Source organism: Bubalus bubalis, chromosome 13 (genome assembly GCF_019923935.1).
Source record: "Bubalus bubalis isolate 160015118507 breed Murrah chromosome 13, NDDB_SH_1, whole genome shotgun sequence".
Lineage (NCBI taxonomy): Eukaryota > Metazoa > Chordata > Mammalia > Artiodactyla > Bovidae > Bubalus > Bubalus bubalis.
Genome location: NC_059169.1, coordinates 66,918,282 through 66,943,522, shown reverse-complemented (window position 1 = coordinate 66,943,522; position 25,241 = coordinate 66,918,282). Strand labels below are relative to the sequence as shown.

Below are 25,241 nucleotides of genomic sequence, written 5' to 3'. Positions count from 1 at the left end.
GCGGGCTACAGTCCATGAGGCAAAAAAAGAGTCAGACACAACTGAGCACACAAGCACACTTTTCTGATGTTCACAGTAACTAAATTAAAAACGTGTCTTTAAAGCTTTACTCCGAAACCTACTTCTGTTTCCTGTCTCTGTCCGTGTCATATTTATGTGCCATCACTTCAGTTCAGACCGTAACTAACTCCTGCCGGGAGGAGAAAGTGAAATCCCATTGGTCTTTCTCCAGCCAGTCTCCTCCACATTTAGTGTAGCTTAAGCAGATGACACCACCCTTATGGCAGAAAGTGAAGAGGAACTAAAAAGTCTCTTGATGAAAGTGAAAGAGGAGAGTGAAAAAGTTGGCTTAAAGCTCAACATTCAGAAAACGAAGATCATGGCATCTGGTCCCATCACTTCATGGGAAATAGATGGGGAAACAGTGTCAGACTTTATTTTTTGGGCTCCAAAATCACTGCACATGGTGACTGCATTAAAAGACGCTTACTCCTTGGAAGGAAAGTTATGAACAACCTAGATAGCATATTAAAAAGCAGAGATATTACTTTGCCAACAAAGGTCTGTCTAGTCAAGGCTATGGTTTTTCCTGTGGTCATGTATGGATGTGAGAGTTGGACTGTGAAGAAAGCTGAGTGCCGAAGAATTGATGCTTTTGAACTGTGGTGCTGGAGAAGACTCTTTCGAGTCCCTTGGACTGCAAGGAGATCCAACCAGTCCATCCTAAAGGAGACCAGTTCTGGGTGTTCATTGGAAGGACTGATGCTGAGGCTGAAACTCCAGTACTTTGGCCACCTCATGCAAAGAATTGACTTATTGGAAAAGACCCTGATGCTGGGAGGGACTGGGGGCAGGAGAAGGGGATGAGAAGCTGGATGGCAGCACCAACTCGATGGACATGAGTTTGGGTGAACTCCAGGAGTTGGTGATGGACAAGGAGGCCTGGCATGCTGCGATTCATGGGGTCGCAAAGAGTCAGACATGACTAAGCGACTGAAGCATTGTTAGATTAATCTTTCTAAAGCATAACTTTTATCATGTCTCCCCCTTACCCAGGACCCTTCAAGGCGATTCAATGTCTTCTTCCAATTTCAGAGAAGTCAGAACTTCTTACCCTTTCACTCAAAATCTTCTATAATACCATCTGCATCATTACTCGAATTCTGTAGTCCAGCTCAACCCCTGACTGGCCTATCTGCTCTGCTCTTCCTGACCTCAGGCCCTTTGCTCCCTCACATACCTCCATTAGCCTGCAATGTCTCTCATCCACCCTTCAATGCTCTGAATTCTCAGGAAAAATGGACTCCCTCATCCACGAAGACTTCCCTGTCCTTCAGTGCTAGAAATAACCAGTTCTTAGAACATCCATGACCAAAATTATACCTCTGTAAGATTATCTTGGAATCTTATCGTGGAAATATGGGGATCAGTGGTCTAAAGAAGAATAAAACTGGTTGAATGGAATGAGGAAGGGAGTCCACTTATGGTCTTGGGTCATCGCACACTGTTCTGATGGGGTCTCAAACTCTCGATTTGAGCAACCGTGATTTGTTAAAACAACCCATTTCCCTGAAGCTTCCAGAATGAGACTGGGTAGAAGGCAGATACGCTGAGCAACTTTTCTGAGCAGAGTGGAGTAAGGCTATTGGCTGTACTACCTTTTTGTTGGAAGGGAGGATGGTAGAAATTGATTTGGTAATCTACTTTACCAGATGAGGCTTGGAGACTTTTTTTTTTAATCTGCTGATTAGTGATCGCTCCTATAATTAACTGAGCATAACAACAGATGCATCAAAATGATACAACAATCATTTTCGGTAAGTGACATAGCTGAAAAATATTATAATTAGCATTTAAAAAATCTGTTAATTGTAATATTTGATACTCATTTGCAACAAGTAATGAATTTTAGATATAGCACTTCTAGTTCTCTACTAAAATCAGTAAGATTTTTTTATTTGAATTGTTTTAATACTTTATTGGAGTACAGTTGATTTACAATGTTGTACAAATCTCTGCTGTACAGCAGACTGACTCAGTTTTACACATACATACACTCTTTTTTTAATATTCTTTTCCATCATGGTCTATCCCAGGGGACTGGACAGAGGTCCCTGTGCTATACAGTAGGACCTTGTTTATCCATTCTAAATGAAACAGCTTGTATCAATTAACTCCGAATTCCCAATGCATCCCTCTCCCTCCCCTACTGAAAGCAGTAAGATATTTGGAGGTTTATAAAACATTACTCACACCTCATACTCTAAAATCTGTACTCAGTCTGAACACAGTGTGTATTTAAGCTACATGTGAAACATACAAACAAAGCTATTCCTTCTTACAATAAGTTTAAAATCAGAGTAAGGTACAAAAATGAATATTAAACACATTTTTTAAAAATCCAGAGTTAAGAACTGGTAAATGTAGAATAAATTACTGAAAATTCTGAAATAATCAATTTAAAATTTTAATTTCAAATCCATGCAGTGAAAAATTTTAACATTACTAAAGCTTAGTTGTAACTCAGGGCACATTTCCACTTATAAGCCACAACTCATAAGACAGCTGAAAATCATTATAAATCTGCAACACAGAAAACCAGAATAAAGCAATACTGCTAAGACAAATAATTAAATAAAACCAAGCCAATAAGACCAAGTAAGAGTTGGTAATTCATTTTAAATGTTTGTATTTGATGGTATAGGGCTTCCTCATTCCACTCCCCAGTTTAAGAAGCCACCAAGACAAGGGAGGGATCAAAAAATGAACATGGCTGCACTGAACAAGATGAGAGATACAAAAGCCTGTGGACAAAAAAGTCTTTCACAGAATGGAAAGAAAAAAGGGAAGGGAACAGAAGTGGTCCTCTAAAGTCAATAGGACAGAAACGCCAACGGAAATGGAGATTCTCCAAGTGAATCTGAGTCAAATCCAAACTGTAAAGAGCAAGAACTGTGACTGATAGTGATTCCATATTTCTGGACAAACGTTAGAAGTTCACTTATTACTACCCAAGCCAGGTACAGGTCCACATGCTCATACTCATTAATGTTCTCCTAATGAGTGATACATGGCAGAGGTAAAACGGTACAGGGAAGGCCATTACTGTCAGAAGATCTTGACTCTAGCTCAAGTCCTGCTCCTTACTGCTGCCTTGAACAAGTAATTTAACCTTTCCAAGGCTAATTCCAATGTCATAAAACAAAATACCGACCTTGACAACCTTTACTAGATACTTTCAGCTTTAAAACTGTATCATTTCATTGAGCTAAGAGTTTTTAATGAACTGCTGTTAAAAAACCTATATATGCTTATTCATACACTTACACACACATATATACATCACTTTGTGGAACTGGGTTCCCTGAGTAATGAAACATATCAGTGACTTATACATAAATGGGTAGTGTTTCTAAAGTAATAAAACAATTTTCTTGCCATTTTACTATCTCCTCCTTTTTATTTTTAATGCTAATTACTATGTAAGTTCACCCCTTATGTTAAAAAGTTATCACATATATCTTATCTGTCTGCCTTCTGCCTGCCTGGTGTCTTGGTCCAAATTATTCACTAATATTATGTGTGAAATATGAAGGTGAAATAATGATGAATCATTATAGTGAAAAATAAAATCAGTGTCCAAAGTAGAAAAATTCAAGAACTGTATAAATACAAAATGATCAGCAAATCATCTCAGTGTAGTCATGTGCTTCTGAAAACGTGGAATATCCTTATCTACTGATCTTTTCAAGTACATGTAAAGAAAAGCAGCACTTTTTTTTTTCCCCCAGTCATGTATGCTATTTTCTAGCATGGGTATCCACCTCAGATTTTAATTCCTGTATTTTGATCAATCACAGCCAATCATGCACCTGATGGATGTAATACTTTTAGAACTGTTTCTCTATGTTAAAATTCTAAAGATAAATCCCGCTTTTCACATGACCAACAACAGATATGCAAAAGGCCAGTTAAAAGGGAAAAGATTTTGAATGTAAGCCAAGATTCATCTATAAAGTTAGATCATTAACTTTCTTGGTCTCTTTACATGACTTTACATGACATTCTCACTGTAATTTCAAAAAATTTAAAACATGACTCGTGAGTAATTCATTAATATAGGAAATTATTAAGATGGTAAAGTTGATTCACAAAACATTTTGAGGAATTGGTCATTTACAGGCATTTGAAAAGGAAGATTAGAATAAATCAGGTTACATATAAAATGAACTAACATCTCATAGAGCAGTGAAGTTTCATCTTGGAACCTTTTAATCAACAGTAAACAGAAAATCAAACAAGGGTACATTCCCCTAAATAATTTTTGATGGGTCTGTTAACAATGTTTCAATATGACATGAAAAAGACATGCTGATCTCCCAGACCCTACACACCTTATTTCCATGGCCTGGAAAGTCTTCTTATTTTTGCAAAGTATAGTTGCTGTTTTTCTCCCCCCCTGTATAGTTTGCTATTCTAGTATATCAATATCAAAGATAATACTCATGTAGCTAATGTGCTATGAGAAAAAATAAAGGAGATGAGCTTGTTACACAATTTCACAGAAGTGCAAAGAATTTTAGTTATCTATCCGTGAGAATACCAGACATTAAGAAATTATTTTTGTCCAGTTATAAATGTCAACAGTATCATAAAACTACAGTTATATTCTGAAAATGCTAATAAACATTATTATATAACTAAATGGAGATACCATTCTCATTTTAAAACATGTTCACTGAAATTACCTTACGTATAATTTAAATAATTATTTAAAGTACTGAGCCATGATAAGAAATGAACTGCTAACTTCCAGAATCAGTGAGCTTGTCATTAATCAGTACTTTAAGATTTTGGTTGCCATAACAACATGATAAAACTTTCAACATTACCATAAACCCAGCACTTCTAAAAATAACATTTCAACATTCAGGTTCTGTGATCACTAAAATTGAGCTTTATTACAGCACCACGGTTAAGAAGCAATCAAACATGCCATAGGAGAAAAGGTGTTAACAGTTTTAACTATTCCCAAAAAACTAAGGAGAAAAAATATACTTATGTATAATAGATTGGTTTAAAAATGAACATTAAAAAAAAAAGAACATTTTGATTTCTCTTTATCACAATATAAATACCAAAGATGCCACAGTGGGTCAGCTTTCTGTCATTCACAGTAAAAATTAAAGCATATCTGAGGTGAGACCAAGGCACAGATCTCACATATGTCTCATACATCCTATCACATATGCTAACATTTTCGAGTTTCCTTTTAAAACAGTAAAACAATATAATCTCAGCAGAGAAAGAGTTAATAAAAATATAGTACAAGCTAAAGAGAACAGGCTCTGGAATACTGGATTTGAAAATCTTGACTCTGCTTCTTGCTAACTGTTTGACCTTGTTTCAATTATTTAACCTTTCCAAAAAAAATGTCCTTTTCTGTAAAATGGAGATACTAATGTACAGACTTACCAACAGGGTTAAGTAAAGCAATTCATTCAAGGATCACTCTAGCTGAGATGCTAAACTTAGATTGTAGAGGCTGGTGTGGGAATGGTAGAGAGGGCAAGGGTCAAAGCAGAATAGTTTCAAGGCCAATGTGATAATCCAGGCACAGATGATACTACCTTGGACCAGAGGGGTAACTGTGGAGATAGTCAAAAGTGACTGGAGTCTGCTCTCATACATTTCTTTCTAGGTAAATATTTAATAAATTGGTTCCATGGCATTTTGATTGGAACTACATTGGGAATTTACAGATTACTACATTACATACCCAGTTAGAAAAGAATATAGTGTGCCCACATTGGAACACTGGAAATGTACAGCAAACATCACACTTAAGTGATGAAATATCAGAAACATTCTCAGTAAAGTTCAAAATAAAATATGTACACTCACCATTACATCTACTATTTACTTGGAGCACCTAGTCAATATAATAAGTTTAATCATAAATACTGAAAAAAATTAATGACTCATTAACTTCAGATGTGTGTACCAAAAACAAACAAACAAAACAAATCAAGGCAAACAATTGATAAACTAATAGAACTAAGAGTTTAATTACCTGGTCAGATTCAAAATTAATGTACAAAATTTAGTATTTTTCCCTATTTACCAGCAACATCTAATGATAATATGCAATGGAAAATAAAAGACCTTATCAAAGGAGTCACAAAACTGTTTCCTAGGAATAAACCCAACAATATACATGGAAAACTATATGAAGAAACTAAGTCTTTACTGAAAATTCTGAAAAATGATCTGGATAAACAGGTAGGTATACCATGCTCATAGACAGGAATACTCACTAGTGGCTTTCTTACATCTATTTGCTCTTATGTTAGCTGAGTCAATGTTTCATATGCACTTTAAAAGAATGTTATTTTCTGTAGTTGTGTGTGCTATTTTCTTTCTATTAGGTTGAGCTGATTAGTGACACCGTTCAGTTCCTTTACACCAAACAAGTAGTTTTCTTTTTCTATTAATTATCAAGAGAGGAGGGTTGAAATATCAACATGAATGCCAATTTATCTATTCTTCTTATGTAAGAATAAGCTTATATGTCATGTTTATAAGCTTATGTGTCATGTTTTTTGAAGCTCTATTAGTTGTACATATTTACTATTATATCTTCTTCATGAATTGATCCCATTATTGTGAAACATCCCGCTTTATCTTCGGTAGCATCATTTTCCCATCAGCCTAATGTTTCTGATATTAACATCAGAATATAGTTACTTCAGCTTTATTATAATTTTTATTTGCATGGTATAATATGATCTTTTAAACGTGCCCTTAAAGTGGATTTCTTATAGACTGCAGACAGTGGGCCAGGTTTTTACACCCAATCTAATACTTTCGGCCTTTTAACTGAAGTATGTAGCCCTTTTACATTTAATATATTTACATTTGGGGCTGAGTTTAAGTTTATCATCCTATTATTCATTTTATATTTACACCACCTGTTCTTTTTTTCTCTTTTCCTGCCTTCTTTTAATCTAATTGTCCTTTTAACATTCCGTTTTATCCACTGGCATATTATTTCTAGTGCTCGCTGTAGGGTTTACACTCTATCTTCACACAATATTAAGCACTCATGACAACCTTCAGCATCTCCAGTGTACTTCTACTCCCTTCCCACTTCATCCTTCATGCTTTCGTAGCCATAAACTCTATTTCTCAGTGTTAAGAATCCCACATTCACTGTCAGTATTTTTATTTTAAAGGTCCACTATCTTTTATATTTAGCATTTCCTGTGCTTGTCATTCCCTGGTGTAGACATGAGTTTTCCTGTAGTATCATTTTTCTTCAGCCTGAAGAACTTTCCTTATCATTTCTTGCAGTGAAGTATACTGGTGATAAATGCTCTCTACTTTTGTTTATCTTATCTCAAAATGTATTTTTTTGCTTTCAGTTTGAAAGATACTTTTGACGAATACACAAAGTTGAAAGTGTTTTATCATTCAGCTTTTTATTTTATTTTTTTTTTGATGGCTTAATTTTTATTTTTTAATATCTTTTTTTTATTTTATTTTTAAACTTCACATAATTGTATTAGTTTTGCCAAATATCAAAATGAAGATGTGATTTACTGTCTTCTGGTTTGAACTGTTCTAACAAGAAGTCAGTAGTAGCCTTATCATTGTTCCCACAAATAATATCATTGTTCCCCTTAAAGTCTTGCTTTTTAAGATTTTTTTTTCTCTATCACTGGTTTGCAATAATCTGATTATGGTGTACCTTAGTATAATTTTCCTTGTGATTTATTTAGCTTCCTGAATCTGTGGGTTCATGTTTTCCATCACATTTGAAAAAAATTCTTTTATGCCTTCAATTTTTTTTGCCTTAATCTCACTATGACACTTCACTTGTATTCCAATGCTTGTTATCGTCTCACAATTCACCACCTAAGATTCTTCATCTTTCTACAGCTTTTAATTTTTTCCTACCTGAGCTTCAGTCTGGGCAATTACTACTGTTCTCTCTTCAAGCTGATTGATCCTTCCCTCTAGAATGTCCAACTGGTGATTATTTTTACCCAGTGAGTTTTCCTCTTAGTCCCTGAACACATCTGAAATAGCTGTTTTAAAGATCTTACCTGCTAATTCTGTAACCTATGTCGGTAAGTCTGTTTCTGTTGACAGATTTGGTTCTAGTTTTGGTTCATACTTTCCTAGTACTATACCCAAGTAGTTTTTATTGCATGTCCAGCACTATAAATGTTACACTGTTGATTGTATTTTGCCATATTTACGAGTGTTAAGTTTTGTTCTGGAAGGCAGTTAATTCAGTAAAGATCCACATGATCTTTTAGAGGTTTGTCTTTTCTTTATGAGTCTTAAGTAGCCTATCCTGTAGGACAGATTAGCCTCACTTTTAAGGCTTAGACTTTCCCAGGTCTCTAAAGCACAGTTTGAGTCCCAGCCATTTATCAGTTTTCACATTTCCAGTAGTCACTATTTCTTTGGTAGGCTCACCCTTCCCCCTGTTACCAAATCTGCTTTATTTTGTGTTTATACTGGTATTCCTGATAGTTAAAGATAGTGGCTTAAAAAGGAGGGCTTCCCGAGGGGCACTAGTATAAAGAATCTGCCTATAGTGCAGGAGACCCTGGTATGAGCTCTGGGTTGGAAAGATCCCCTGGGGAAGGGAATGGCAACCCACTCAAGTATTTTTGCCTGGAGAATCCCCTGGATGCTTAAAAGGAGGCAGTGAAAGAGAAGAAAAGTATTCCATTTACCTCAAAAAACAAACAAACAAAAAAAAAACCAAAGTCATTACTTTTAAAGAAATTTGCTTTGTTTCTACCATATGCAACAGATGAAGATTCCTGAATCAAAGAATTCTCAAATCATATCCACTTTTCTATTCACTCACTTTAAGAAGCATCTATAGTCTCTATTTCTTAAATTATTCATACAAAGAACTCTAATTCAATAAGAGAAGACACAGAATATTTTATAAATATGCATGACTGTGGTTTCTATAGTCCAACCTCTATTTTTATGCTATTAAAAGATAAATGCTGGAGTCCGGCACTGAAAAAAGATCAAGGCCCTTCCAATTCATCACAAGGAAGGAAGGATTCTTTAAAAATGCTTTAATTTTCTACTTTTTAATTTTTAATACAAGCTCATTTCCTGGCTACTTAAATTCATTCAATAGTTTATTCCAAGGCTGAAGTATTCAATCAAAAACCCCTTTGAGAGGCAGTCAAACACAAGACAAGAAAAAAGAAGAGAAGAGTGACAGGGGTCCCCAAGGTACTACAACCACAGAGACAAGCAAAGTTATAGAGAACAGAACATTAACAAAACAAGACAGGAATAAAGAAAGTTTTACACTGCAAAGCTCTATTTCAAAGAAACAACTGATATTTTAAATACACTATGAATAGAAATTGATATGGATATGAAATTATTTTAGACAGAAATTATTTTAAATTATTTAAAAAGATAACCATTTTGAAAAGGTTCAAAATTTAAGTGAATAAAAGTTACCTCCTAATATTTCAAATGCCTTATAAGTAAGATCAAATGCATATCATGCCTATATAGTACTAAGTACTAAAACAAGTGGTTAAATATAAAAAAGTTACAGGTATTTGATTAAACAAAGTAAATAACTTAAGAAAAACAAACAATCTGAATTATGGCATAAAGGAATTTTTTTTATAGTCTCCCAGTTCTTTAGAATTTTGGTTATGTTGATAGTATGAGATCTTTTAAGATAAAAAAAATATAAAAGTAAAAAAAATAAAATAAAATCAGTTACACTGACCACAACTAATGTGGGAACTCCCTAAGAAGGTAACAGAGTAGAGGTTGGTGAGTGTCACACTCAAAAGTAATATATTAAGACTGGAATCCATTTCAGAAGTCAAGAACTATAAGCCAAGGATGATTGACAGATGGAAGTCTCGAATGATACATAATCTAACTTCTTCATTGTCATTCCAGTTTCTTCATTAGGTTAGTTATAGTTAGAACCCTAACTCTATGTCTGAGAGAATCCATTTCCAGCCAATTCTAATTGACACCAAATTCTTTGTCATGCTGAGCCCAAAGCTGCCTCCTTGCACTACATATTGCTCCTCAGGACAACAGAAGGCAAGTGGACCACCTCTGTACCATGACATCCTTTCAGATATTTAAAGCGTTTTTTTTCAAGTTGCATAGTTCTTCCTTTATTGTACTTTGTCTAGTCAAGGCTATGGTTTTTCCTGTGGTCATGTACGGATGTGAGAGTTGGACTGTGAAGAAGGCTGAGCACCGAAGACTTGATGATTTTGAACTGTGGTGTTGGAGAAGACTCTTGAGAGTCCCTTGGACTGGAAGGAGATCCAACCAGTCCATTCTGAAGGAGATCAGCCCTGGGTGTTCTTTGGAAGGAATGATGCTAAAGCTGAAACTCCAGTACTTTGGCCACCTCATGCGAAGAGTTGACTCACTGGAAAAGACTCTGATGCTGGGAGGGATTGGGGGCAGGAGGAGAAGGGGACAACGGAGGATGAGATGGCTGGATGGCATTACTGACTCAATGGATGTGAGTCTGAGTGAACTCCGGGAGTTGGTGATGGACAGGGAGGCCTGGCGTGCTGTGATTCATGGGGTCGCAAAGAGTCGGACACAACTGAGCAACTGAACTGAACTGAATTGAATGTAAATATTTGTTCAAGTGTGTAATTGACATGTCAGACTATTAAGATAGTTAAACTGGCTTTTAAATCTTACTCTGCAGTGCCCGGTACACAGAGCACTTAATACACTAGCTGAATGGAAAGAAAAAAAAGTACAGATGTCTGATTTCCTACTTGTACAAAATTTTGTCAATATTTTTGCTAAAATCAACAAAAGTCACCCAGTATAATCTCTCTTTCTTCTAATTGTAATATCCTTATATTTTAATGTATAGTCCTTTGTCTTGAACACATTTCTAATACGTGATATCGAACAATTTTATAATATATTTATAGAAACTTCCAGAGTCCAAAATGATCTAAACAGTAGGACATCTATGTCGCACAATGAACATATTACTAATTTTTCATCACATATTCAGTGCAATTTTGACATTATATTAATACAATGGAATTTCGTATTATCACATTGTAGCTTCAATTAGATAAGTCCCATTATTTTTTAAAAAAAGCATTCACTAAACAGACACTTTCAAACTACAAACATGTAAGGAACAAGTATGAACAGGGTAAGGTCAGATCTCTTAGGGGTGCTGAGGTAGAAAAAAAGGTTGAGAACTATAAATCCTCAATGATTAAATCTCCTTTTTTAAAAAAACAATTTTTTTCTAAGAAATATATGTGAATCTTTACCAACTATTAATAATTGGGACCAATAAATACTTACTTCACTGTGGCACTTAGAAGAAAGTTCAGCTGTGGCATTAACAGGTTGTCAGGAGCTGACAGATAGCGATCAAACTGAACCTAAATGAAACAGAGAAATTCGAAACACAAAGTGCACATATCTGCTAACAGACCTCCCTAATAATCATTCCTTTTTAAGGATTAAATCCTTGGAAAAACCCCTTATTCCAAATAACGAGGTCTTTGTGATCAAAATGAGTTATTTCTTATATACTCCAACTAAATTGACTGCAAGTGTCAACTCTTGATCCAAGCCATTCATTTTGATCTCCCTCACCAAACTTCTGGGTAATAATATTAATAAGATGTTAAGTCATCAGATTTCAAGTCTGCCTTACTTTTTAAAATCCAGAGTATCTGTTAATCATTCTCTCATCTATTCATTATTAATATTCATCGAGTACCTGTTATTGGTAAGGTACCTTATAACATAATGTAAATATAATGGTGAGCAAAAAAAGACAATCCCTAGCTTCACAGAGCTCATGGTCTAGTGAGAGAGGTAGTAAACAAATGTAAATAAAGGAAAAACCAAGGTACCAATACTACAAAAGCATCCATCAGGATGACACAGATCTAATCTTTGTGTTTGGCAAAAGCATCTCTGAGCAAAGGACATTTTAAGTGAAATTGTGAAGATGAACTGACATTAGGTTAAGTGTGTGCATAGTGGGGACAGTGGATGAAGGCTTAGGTGAGAAGAGCTCAGTTCATGTAGGACTTGAAAGATTTTCTAACAGATTCTAATTTCTACTATAAAAGCATCATGAAAACCATTAAAGGAGGGAAATAATGAAAGGGGGGAAATCATCTGATTTGAATTTAAGACGCTAACTCTGGCCACAGCAAAAAGAATCAAAGGGGAGGTCGTATGTAGCAGATGCAAGGGCAACAAACGGGTAGCTCCTGCAGCATCTCAGACAAGGGCAACAGGAGTGGAAAGAAGAGAAGATATCTGAGAAAATTAGAGAGCAAAACCATCACGATTTGGTTAATAGTAAATGGGATGAAGGGGTTGACTCGGAGATTTTGGACCTGCATAATTTAATTCACAGCATTATCACAATTCACAACTGTATTCTTTATACATTTATTTAGTTGCATGATAAATGCCGCTCTTATTGGTGGTTTTCTCTAATGATATATAGCCTAACTTCTTCATGTTGTCATTCCTGTTTCTTCATTAGGTGAGGAGTAAAATTCTGAAACTGAAGAAAACCTAAACAGGAATAATACGACTATTAGGGCACAGTGAGATATTACTACCAATGTCTGTCTTGATCAGACCTCTTTAAAGGAATACATGTGCAATCATTATGCCCAGAACCAGTTGTGAATACTGCAAATTATCCCATGAAAAAGAGTAAGAATAACATTCCGTAAGGAAACGTATAGTGAATGCTTCACTGTGTACTTACCATTGCAGCCTTCAGTGCCACAGAATCCAAGTTGGGCAGATTAGCTAAAGGGCCCTTAGGGAACAAAAGGCCAAAAACAAGATGAAAACAGGTGCTATATGTTACAGTTCACTTATGAAATACAGTCCATTAGCAGACTTCCAAAATTTGAAAATTTAGTTTATTTCCAAAGAAGGTCCCATCTTCAACCTCAATTAAAAGAGGGACCATGACCTGTTAATTTTTGTATAACTAGCATGAAGGTCCTCAATAATAGGTGTTGGAGTGAGGAGCACATACGTTTATGAACAATGAAATGGCAGGATACTTCAGATTAAATCATAAGCAAGAAAAAAGGGCAGTTAAGTACTGAGAAATGGCAGTGAGAAACAGGGACTTTAAGAATCTCATTTCGACAATTTTAGATAGTATAAAAAAGGTAGCAGAATTAGCTCCTTCTGGAGGAAACGTATTACCTTATCAAAAGAAAAAATTCAAAACCTGTGATCTTTGAGAGTGTCACTTAAGAGTTCCTGGGCTATAAAATATTCTTCATCTTAATGTTATTTAAAAGAGTTTTTTGCTTTTTAAAGAAAAATGCTTACATGGTTTCCTAGGCTTCTCTCCCACTCCGTGTTCTAATTCTACTGGAGTTCCGTAACTGAACGAGATCATATGCCCCAGAAGTATTTCCCTTTCCAAATAATAGACCATGATCTGCTAAATTAAAATGGGGAATGACTGATATTTATATATAGTAATCTAAGCATTCAATTAGTTGATGGTGATGAAGGACTCTGAAAAATTTACCACTGTATTAATTTATACATTTTTCTATACTAATTTTTGTATATTTTCATTACTTTTAACCCAAACTATCTATGGTAAAAAGGACAGTTAACATTTGGGGACACACTACTATATTTCAGGTAGTCATCTGAGCACTACACAGGCATTATCTCACTTAATCTTCAGAATAACCCTATGTTACAGATATTAGTACCCTCAATTTACAAATGAGGAAACAGAGACAGGTCACTTTCCCAGTGAAAAACTGCTTTTAAGTGGCAAAGCCAAGATTCTAATGAGTCTAGCTCTAGAAGACACAGTCTAAATCGGTATTTCTCTCTAGTTAGAAACAGCCACGTACTTACCTGTTCAACTTTATGCTGCTGTACCGTGTTATAAATATAACTCAAGCCTGCTCTGGCTAAAACGTAAGAAGCTTGCTCATTTATAAGTGTGTCCAAATGTGCTTCAATCTAAAATAAAATACAATTAAAAGAAAACATTTTAAAAGAAGAATAGGACTGATGAGAGTAGAAGTAGACTAGCCTGGACTCTTAGCTCTTCATCGTGTTCCTTGCTGAGGCACAGGGACTGCTTTTATATAAAGACTTTTCCTTCCTCAAAGAGGAAGTCCTCTCACAAATGGAAAGAAAGTCTTCTCTGAGGATTCCAGGACTAGTCAAAAAAAAATTGAGTTGCTTCTTAGCTCTTTTAAAAGCTAGTATGAAGCAAACAAACAAAAACTACTCATCAACAACAACAATGTAAAACAAAATACTTAGGAAGAATTCTGGGAGGATGAGGACTTGCTGTTCCTCACATCCACACTGCCTCATGCTCCCAACTTACTGGACTGACTCAGCCAATCAGATATGCCATCTGGAGAGCCCCGGAGGAAATCCCACAGGGGCTGAAGCTGTAAGTTCTTCTGAAGAAAGCAGATCTGGGACAACCAGGGGATGGCTGAGGACCCAGCAGAAGACTAGTCAGAGGCGTCAAGGTCAGGGGCTGCCTACAGAGACTATGCTGGCAGGTAGGAGTTGTATGCGCTCACCTGCTTTTGCTGTTCTTGGGGAAGCTACCTACGGCTAATGGGGGCAGAAGTCACAGGCGGAGACTGCCTTTGGGGGATGACAAATTCCCAGGAAGGGAATTCCCTCCCCTTTACCAGTACAGGCCTGAAAGCCTGGAGCTCTTCCTGCTGTTCCTCCCTCACTGTTATCAACCTGTTTACCAATGGCACAGTTCACTATTAACAGATGATGTTCCCACCTGAATGCTTGCCATTGTCCAAGCCTCTACAGAAGCTGAGGTCCTCCCTTTAAAAAACTTAAAACTGGTTTAAAAAAGGTGATATGTTCTAAGAGGAAAGCCACCAGAGTAATGAAAACAAGTGTCTTTTCTTGAGGTAACACAGGTAGCTAAGACAGCAAACAATCCGCCTGCAATGTGGGAGACCTGGCTTCGATCCCTGGGTTGGGAAGATCTGGACAAGGGCATGGCAACCCACTCCAGTATTCTTGCCTGGAAAATTCCATGGACAGAGGGGCCTGGAGGGATATAGCCCATGGAGTTGCAAAGTCACATGACTGAGCAACTAACACATGTAGATTGAAAGACACAAGGCACTTTAATTTTTTTCAAGTGAATGCCCAAGAAAGTACAATTAGAACCTTTACTTACTAGTCTTTTTGAAAATCCAAGAAAAATAAGATTGTAAATATAAATATTTAATGAAAGAGTTACCACTAAGAACCAAATTAGTGTCTGAAAGAAAAATGAAGAATAGTAAGTAATACAGAATAAATATCAAAGAAATACATTAAAGTGAAGAGGTTTAAACAGAAATTAAAAGACAAGTTCAGGAGATAAAGCCAACTAAGGACAGAAGCTTTTTATATTCAGAATATAAAAAGTAACAGATGGAGAAGTGATAATTAATTAAAGATAACAGAAAACTTTCTTGAGCAAAAAAAAAAAAAAAAAAAAGGTTGAATCTTCAGACTGAAATGGCTCTGCAAAGTCCAAAATGGAAGTAACAAAAAAAAAGAGACATACTAAAAAATATCCTGAGGAAATATCTGAACTCAAAGGAAAATCCTTATAAGCTTCCACATGAATAAAACAGGTTTATCGCAAAACTAAAGAGAATCAGACTAGCCTAGATTTCTCAGAACACTGGAAGAAGTGTTTAAGAATGGAAGAAAATTACCAGGCTATTGACAGAAAAGATCTGAAAATCAAGACTCTTTTACTAAACAGGGAAAACCATTACTGCAGGGGCATGCCTCCCAGCAAGCAGCCACACCACTGCCCAGTCCTTCCACACTGATTCTGGTCTGGCCCATGAGACCAGCACTGGCCACCGCCTAACAGCAAGCATGATGCAAACCTAATAAGCACTCACATGGTAGGGTGTGTCCTCTTGGGATGCAAAAAATAACTTTGGGATATTTAAGAAACAAGGATAACTAATGATAAAACAGATTGTTGGACAACTGATATATATCTGCACATTTCAGGAACAGATTTAGACAAACGGCAGTTTGGGGTTGAATTAGTGATAAATACATTAAAAACCAATGAATTTTTTAAAAAGATTTTTACTAATTATACATAAACAATTATGGAAGAAAGAAAAATTAATCATACTTCATATTTTGTAAAAAAAAAAAAAAAAAAAGAAAGAAAGAAAGAGCAGGAAATATCATGAATTTAGAGGTCTCAAAACTCATTCCTTGGAAAAACCAAAAACAATATATTTTTTACTGCAGCCACTGCCAACTGTTTATATTCTTGTGATAATAAAGAAGATTCAGAGTTTTGTGTTTTTCTAAAACATTTTATCTACCAAATCACTATTTCAAACTCAGAAGTCAAGTGTCTGGTAAATTTTATAAATGGCTTTGTTGTGACTCTTAAGTGAGACCATTTGGCTTAAGGACCAGCATGGTTTGATTTAACAAATTGTAATGTTGTGCCTAACACTGATTTACACATAGATAAAAATGTATCTGTCCTTTGCAACACCTTCCGCACAAGTTCTGCAGTTCGAAAAATATAGCACGTTATTCACAGTTCGGAAACTGAAATCTGCATATAGGGTAATGGTTCAAATTAGTCAGAAAAGCTCCCTTCTACCACCACATACTATGGTTTGAATAAAATATCCTACTCATTACATACCCTGGCTTCTCCCAAACTAAACTAAAATACTGAATATGCCTGGGGGGGAGGGAGGTATTATCAGACTATAATAAGGGATTCATAGAAATCAGGTCACTGAAGTTAGCTTATAGCCAGTAACTGAGATCATGTATGGAAAAAGAAGATTTTATCACAGTGAGTAGTCATGTTATGGCAAAATTAACCTGGAACTGCAGCATTTCCAGACGTCTGTCAGTGAATTCAAACAGAGCTAATGTCGTCTTCATCATATATAGTGAATTGACCATGAAAGTGGCCATGTCAGCTGTGCCCAAATGGCTGGCTGATACAGTACACATCTGGAGGAGAGGATCCAAGACACACGATAAAACCTACAATGAGAAATAGAATTAAACAGACCCTTCATCTCCATACCAGTGATACAGGTCTGCGTTAACGGCACTTCACAGTGAATGCCAAGCTAAAGAGGAAGGGACCAACTTACAGAAGCACATATGAAAGAGATTAAATGGCATAAAAACCATAACTCTTAAGCATCATTGAATATATATTACTTTTTAAATTAATGGGAAATGGTTTACTATTTGAAGGAAAAAACATTGAGAAGGGGTGTCAAGATACATGGGTTATGAAATGCCAGAATTTCAACAGAATCTACATTAGAGGAGCAATGGTCATTAAGAGTGAATTTACAACACACCTGCACAAAATCAGCTTGACGGGCATCTAACGGCACAACTGAAGAATCATGAGAGGCTAGAACTTCACGCAGCAACACGAGCGTCTGATTTAAGGCAGAACTTGGTCCAAGATCAGGTGGTGGGAGTTCAACCTGAAATAAAGGATGACCTATACACTGCTTATATTTTTCTACTAAATTTTAGTGTCTAAATAAATGCCAGTTCACAGTAAAATCATTCATATGAAAGACATAAAGCACTGGCTGACACATTACAAAATCTATCATCTATCGTTTATTCTCTATTGTACTAATGAAAATCACAGAAAGTGACACAAAAGTTTTTGTTAGATTATCTCAGAATTAATATATCAGAAGTGTAGAAATTGTACTTTTAAAATACAAAAAAAAATTATGAGGAAAAACTTAGTAGTCTTTGATTTTAGGATTATATTTTCATATGGATTTGAAATGGCCTATTCTGTTTAGCCCTAGTCTTAAGAAAAAAGTAATTCAGAGAGAGACCAGCACTTCCCAACTATAAGTGAGAATCACCACTCCCTGTCATGCCCCAGTCTCAGATATTGTGGCTCAATATGTACAGGTTCAGGGTCTATATACTTGAAACTAAGTCCCCCTACAACTGAGTTCCCTCACTGAGTTTATGAGTAATCTCTTATCCAAAACCGGACTCCCTTTCTTGTCCTGCCCTTGTTCCCCTCAGGACTGATGAGTATCAAAGAAAAGGGGAGACTGAAACCAAGCAGGACCCTATAGGACATTCCGAGGTACAAAAGCCCCTCCGTGTCCCCCATTTCCTGTTTGTGGAACAAAAGGCTTTAGTCTCCTACGTCTTTCCTGAGTTCCGAAGAGCAGAAGCAAATGGTTAATGATTACGACAACAGACTCACAGGACTCCTAGTTCCTCCTGAAAAGATATAGATAACAATCCGATGCATACTCTGAGTTGTTCTGGAGAAAGTAAGACCCCCATCCGGGCAGAGAATGGTGACTACATGCTGATCACAAACACACAGACCCCTGCTGGAACCAGCAGGTTAAGATTCCCAGAACATCACCCTGTTACCTTATCACCAATAAAGTAATCAATAACCAATAACCAATCAGAAGGTCCACAAGCTGGTCACGCATCCTAAGATCCTTTCCCCTAACACTGTCTTTAAAAACCCTGCCTGAAAGCTATCAAGGAATTCCCATCTTTTGAGCGTTAGCTGCCTGTTCTCCTTGCTTGGCACTCTGCAAATAAACCCTTCAGATCAGATCAGATCAGATCAGTCGCTCAGTCGTGTCCGACTCTTTGCGACCCCATGAATCGCAGCACGCCAGGCCTTCCTGTCCATCACCAACTCCCAGAGTTCACTCAGACTCATGTCCATCGAGTCAGTGATGCCATCCAGCCATTTCATCCTCTGTCGTCCCCTTCTCCTCCTGGCCCCACTCCCTCCCAGCATCAGAGTCTTTTCCAATGAGTCAACTCTTCGCATAAGGTGGCCAAAGTACTGGAGTTTCAGCTTCAGCATCATTCCTTCCAAAGAAATCCCAGGGCTGATCTCCTTCAGAATGGACTGGTTGGATCTCCTTGCAGTGCAAGGGACTCTCAAGAGTCTTCTCCAACACCACAGTTCAAAAGCATCAAGTCTTCGGTGCTCAGCCTTCTTCACAGTCCAACTCTCACATCCATACATGACCACAGGAAAAACCATAGCCTTGACTAGACGACATAAACCCTTACTTCGGTCCAAACACCCACGGTCAGAGTTTGGCTTTCCAGCCCTGTGGGCACATGAGGCCCCTCTCGGTAACATACACTGAAACCATCACTACATTCTATACCACAATCATTTCCTCTGAAAGCTTCCTCTTACCTTACTTATTTATGGAATTACAATTTTAAGTCAATAAAATTATTCAAAAGAAATTTGAGTACAAGTTAATGTTTGAAATGTCAAAAAAATTACAACTTTTTCACATAGTTTTATTTAAAATTTCAAAAGCATTTTAGCTGAAAACATTGTTTTTGTCTGTTTTTCCTGGCAGAATAATCTGCAAGGAATAATGTAAATCTCGAAGTATTCCTCTTAAAAAGCACTTTTCAAACTTTAAGATGCAAACGAATGACCACGGAATCTGGTTAAATGAACATTCTGATTCAGCAGGTCTGAATCTTAATCTCAGGTGCCTGAGGTTCTTCATCTCAGCTAAACTAATAAACTCCGACGTGATGCCCAAGCTACTCCTCCAAGAACTACAATTTGAACAGTAATAAGACATTCTAAACAGGAGTGATATCCAAGAATTTAAATCGAAATTTAAAGGACCATTTAGATTTTCTTTTCAGAGTGCTAGGCAAATCAACCCTGCTTATTATTAATTTGATATGGGTTTCATTTATGATAAAACATACCCTTTAAATTAGTATTGAATTACTATAGTGAAAAGAACTTTTCAGAAAATTCCTCTCTAGCTAAAACTGATATGACATTGTATCTCTTAGGGGATCCTTTAGATTTTGCTAGATGCACAGCTATGAATGTTTCAGGAGAGCCTGATAAACAAGGGAGTACACATACTTGACTACTGAAGGGCTTCAAACACTTTGTTAGGGAAAAGGTACATCTTTCAATAAAATAATGTCCTTGAATTTTCCTTTAGCTTACCAGATAAAGAATTAGCTCCCAAATGCGTCTTTTTAAAAGCAAAGAAGGAATCATAAAAGAGTTCGTTTCTGGCTATATCTTTATATAAAAGCTATTCTTCCTAACAATTTTATAATCCACTTTAAAATTCTATTAACAAAAACTGGGTGCTTTGGTAGCGAAGACCATTCTGCAATACACATTTTCCTCATAAGGCTATATCTTCTTGGAAGAGATGAATGGCTTATAAGAGGCAGAATAAGATGATAGTATACTTAACATAAAATATGGAACATTAAAATTTGGAGAAAGTAAGATTTTCTGTAAGAAATCTGAAATGGTTGTGTACATATAAGTAACACATGAGCTATAAACAGTATCATATTCCAATCTCAATGTAATGCTAAAATATCCCTAAATATTACCCAATTCATATCTAAGAAAAACATTTCAGGGCATAACTATTGATAACAATAAATAATAATAATTTCATTCACCTAATCTCACATAGGCTGCAGTATTAATTGGTACTTAATTGATGCTTTTGAACTGTGGTGTTGGAGAAGACTCTTGAGAGTCCCTTGGACTGCAAGGAGATCCAACCAGTCCATTCTGAAGGAGATCAGCCCTGGAATTTCTTTGGAAGGAATGATGCTAAAGCTGAAACTTCAGTACTTTGGCCACATCATGCTACGAGTTGAGTCATGGGAAAAGACTCTGATGCTGGGAGGGATTGGGGGCAGGGGGAGAAGGGGACGACGGAGGATGAGATGGCTGGATGGCATCACTGACTCGACGGATGTGAGTCTGAGTGAACTCCGGGAGCTGGTGATGGACAGGGAGGCCTGGCGTGCTGTGATTCATAAGGCCGCAAAGAGTCGGACACGACTGAGCGACTGATCTGATCTGATCTGATGTTCAAATTACAATTCTTTCTTTCCCTGTTTTTATCCTATTCTGTTCTAGAATTTAGCTGGAAGACACCACACTTAAAATTTGCCTTGTATTAACCATTGTATTTTCCTGCAACTTTCATTTTAACTTTATAAGAGAAATACAGTATTAAGAACTTAGTGGGTTTTTTGAATGAAAATAAAACAAAATAAATGGATAACCATTTGAGAAAAATAAGTGTGATCCTTCTTTCCCCACATGGACAAAAATAAACTTTATGTAGATTAAAAATTCAATATAAAAGTGAAATCACAGAAAAACCTAAGAACATGCATTTATATAAATTTATTAAATACTCTAACACTTTCCCACTAATAGATATTAGCTTTAGCATATAATAAATTCTATATATATTTTATTGATGTGGGAAAGTTTTTGAAGTACATTTTATAGCAAGTTCCCAAAGGAAAAACAATAGAGAAAAAAAAATGTTAGATTTTATGGTGTAAACATTAAAAGGGATGTATCAGAATATACTACAGGCAAAATCAAAAGGTAAATGATGACATGGAGAAAAGATTTGTAATATATATGACACTTAATATTCATAATATATAAAAATATCAGAAAATAACAAGAATAAGATACAACTTAGTAGGAAAATGGCATAGGACTTGAAAAAACAATCCATGTGGTAATTATGACTGACTGACTTTCACTTGCTGAACTATCCCTGCAATCCAGGAATAAATCCCAGTTGGTCAGGCTGTATAATCTTTTCTGAGGACTTCATTTGGTTTGCTAGCTATACTTTTCAACTCCAGAATTTCTTTTTGAGATTCTCTAACTCTTGGTAGGTACTTCCATTTTGTCCACACACTGTTCTCCTGACTCGTGTTTAACGTAACTGTTCTCAAGTCTGGCTGGTAGATGTGCTGGCAAGTCTTTTGCAGGAAGGTATTTGCTTTGAATGGGCCACCTTTCCCTGTTTGTGTGCCTTGTGATTTTTTGCTGAAAACACTATTTGTTAACCCTGGAAATAAATTCTCTCCCTTCTCCAGGGGGTGTCATTTCTTGTTACGATTTTTTTTTTTTTTTAAACTAGTAGGCTATCTCTGTGCCAAGGATCAGGCTGAGGTGTAAACTAAAGTTCTCAGGTCTTTCTGAGCCTGCTCCTTTCCCTCAACATGTGGTTACTTTTTAATTTTCCTTGTATACACAGTTGTTTTTGAATGTTTTTAATGTCTGACTCCCATCATGGGAAAAAGAAAAAATATTAAGCGGGTAGAAAAAATGCACTAACCTTTGAAATCACCAGGAAGTCAATTTGGCCAATTGACCAATTTAGGAGGAGGAGTCTGTCACAACGCGGAGGTGTAGAAACAATGGCCACCCTCTTCACAACTCTGGGATGAGAGCAGATCCCAGAGGTACGGAAGACAGGGTCCTTTTTATCCACCCTGGCTCTACAAGCTGTGTGCACGGCACTCAAGGAACAAGCGCACAGCTGCCCCACAGCCCTGGGGTGGGAGATGGGTAGCTGCAAGTGTGCTGAGAGTTGAAGTTGACCAAAACTGACTGCAATTTACAATTCAAGCCTTCCCCTAGAATTTGCAATTCTTCAGTAGACTCCAGAGTTCCAAAATAGTTACACTGGACAAATTCTGCTAATGCAATTGTCTAAGGTGTAAAGACAGATTCCTAGTTGCCAAATTCCCCAAATTCCCTGGTTGCCAGATTCCTACATTGCCAAATTCCCCGAAAATTATTTATCCTTGTATATTGATCTTGTCACCAATTGTATTCCTTGAGTTTTTGAAGTACAATCAGAGCATTCACAAATAATCCCCTATTTCTTCCTTTAAAATGTTTGTATCTCTCATTACTTTATCTGCACTGTTATTTAAATAAGCAGTTCTTGGCAAGTATTCTCGTTGTGTTCTTTCTTGACTTAAACAGAAATATACTAATAGTGCTTCTATGTTAATCATGATATTGGCTGTTAGTTTTATTAATATTTATATGGTAAAGGAAGTACTTCTACTTTCTCATTTACTAATATTTTCCCTCAATAATTTGATTAAATATCTAATAAGTTTTAGTCCTCCTCTCTGGTTATTATTTCCAACTCTGATATTATAATTTTAAATTTTGTCACTGCTTAAAGAATTGCTAGTAGGCTGTCAAATTTGTTGATCTTTTCAACAAATAATCAATTTTGTTTTTGTTTTCTAATTGATTGTAGAAATGTACGTCCATTTTTCCTTTTACCATTCTGCTTTATTATTCTCTTTGCAGATTTCACAATAAGAATGCCTCCTACATTTTGCTTTTAGTTTTTTTTAGTTCCTATGTTTTCCAATTAGTAAAGCTTTGGGTAATACTCTCCTGTGCTTTTCCCATATTGCAATCTGGCTCTTGCCCCCACCACATGAATAAAACTGTCCTCAGTAAGTCATGGATCACCTAATATTGACAAAGATAACATACCTGCTGCCTCTTTTTTAACAGAACTCTTCCTACAGTATGTGCCACCAACCATGCTTTCCCCTCTATTCTCCTGGCTCTTCTGATAAAATCCTCTTCTCATTTCTCTCCTGCCTCTCCTACCTTCTTCAGAATCCCACCATTGTTGGGCTTACCTTCTTCTCTTAAATGCTACTGTTTCTCAAGACTGTGTCCTAGAAGCCCTACTCTCATTAAACATGATTCCTAGTGACCTCATACAAACCCATGGATTCAACTCTTTACACACAAAACCCTGTAAATCCAAATGCACGGCTCCCTGCTGGATGAGACTGACTATATAGGAGGATATCCCATGTGTGTCTTGTCTAATTTAGACCATATTGTCATCTTATCCCCTAGATTTTGCACTTTCTCTTTATTCCAGATACTTGCAATTAGTATCAATATTCCCAGGTTGGGAACTTAGGAATTATTTTTGAACTCTTTCCTCTGATTTAACCACATTCTATCAGTCACCAACTTTTGAAGACTTACCTTTACCCTTCAAGAATCTGTCCCCTTATGGCTCTTCCCTTAGAGTATGTATTTTCATAAAAACTACTTCAATGATAATCCCTTCACTACCCTGTCTGCAACCTGACCTCTCTGTCTACATTCCATCCTGTTTCATTAAACAAAGAGTTACATATTCTTTTTGTTCCCTCTACTTAGGATGACCTCTACCCACCCACCTTTTCACCTATCTAATCCCCTATGTTCTTCAAAGTTCAACTCTTGTAACTCCCTCTCTGGAAAGCTACCCCTCTGTATATGTATATTATTATGGACACATATACTCCTCCTCTAAAGGCAAAGGAGAAAAGGAAAGATATACCCATTTGAATGCAGAGTTCCAAAGACTAGCAAGGAGAGATAAGAAAGCCTTCCTCAGTGATCAATGCAAAGAAATAGAGGAAAACAACAGAATGGGAAAGACTAGAGATCTCTTCAAGAAAATGAGAGATACCAAGGGAACATTTCAAGCAAAGACGGGCACAATAAAGGACAGAAGTGGTATGGACATAACAGAAGCAGAAGATATTAAAAAGAGATGGCAAGAATACATAGAACCACCATACAAAAAAGATCTTCATGACCCAGATAACCATGATGGTGTGATCACTCACCTAGACCCAGACATCTGGAATGCGAAGTCACATGGGCCTTAGCAAGCACCCCTATGAACAAAGATAGTGGAAGTGATGGAATTCCAGTTGAGCTCTTTCAAATCCTAAAAGATGATGCTGTGAAAGTGATGCACTCAATATGTCAATAAATTTGGAAAACTCAGCAGTGGCCACAGGACTGGAGAAAGTCAGTTTTCATTCCAATCTCAAAGAAAGATGAAGCTAAAGAATGTTCAAACAAATGTACAACTGTACTTATCTCACACACTGGCAAAGTGACGCTCAAAATTCTCCAAGCCAGGCATCAACAGTACGTAACCTGTGAAATTCCAGATGTTCAAGCCGGATTTAGAAATGGCAGAGGAATCAGAGATCAAATTGCCAACATCCGTTGGATCATCAAAAAAGCAAGAGAATTTCAGAAAAACATCTACATCTGCTTTACTGACTAGGCCAAAGCCTTTGACTGTGTGGATCACAACAAACTGTGAAAAATTCTGAAAGAGATGGGCATACCAGACCACCTTACAATGCCTCCTGAGAAATCTATATGCAGGTCAAGAAGCAATAGTTAGAACTGGACATGGAACAACAGACTGGTTCCAAATCTGGAAAGGAGTACATTA

General features: G+C 36.5%; 1 protein-coding gene across 3 annotated transcripts in view; it reads right to left on the bottom strand.

The window, feature by feature from the left end:
- The window catches only part of COG6 (component of oligomeric golgi complex 6), a 62,831-nt gene that overhangs the window by 10,378 nt on the left and 27,212 nt on the right, over positions 1 to 25,241 (bottom strand). For 2 of the 3 annotated variants that reach the window (XM_025262932.3, XM_006055495.4), the window contains exons 14-18: positions 17,451 to 17,582; positions 16,954 to 17,121; positions 13,948 to 14,055; positions 12,815 to 12,868; positions 11,377 to 11,456 (exon numbers count right to left, since the gene is read on the bottom strand). In XM_025262932.3, the coding sequence (XP_025118717.3) occupies positions 11,377 to 11,456; positions 12,815 to 12,868; positions 13,948 to 14,055; positions 16,954 to 17,121; positions 17,451 to 17,582 (542 nt within the window). Of the gene's footprint in view, positions 1 to 11,376; positions 11,457 to 12,146; positions 12,616 to 12,814; positions 12,869 to 13,947; positions 14,056 to 16,953; positions 17,122 to 17,450; positions 17,583 to 25,241 lie in introns of those variants that run through there. The other variant, XM_044926739.2, reaches the window with a different exon arrangement.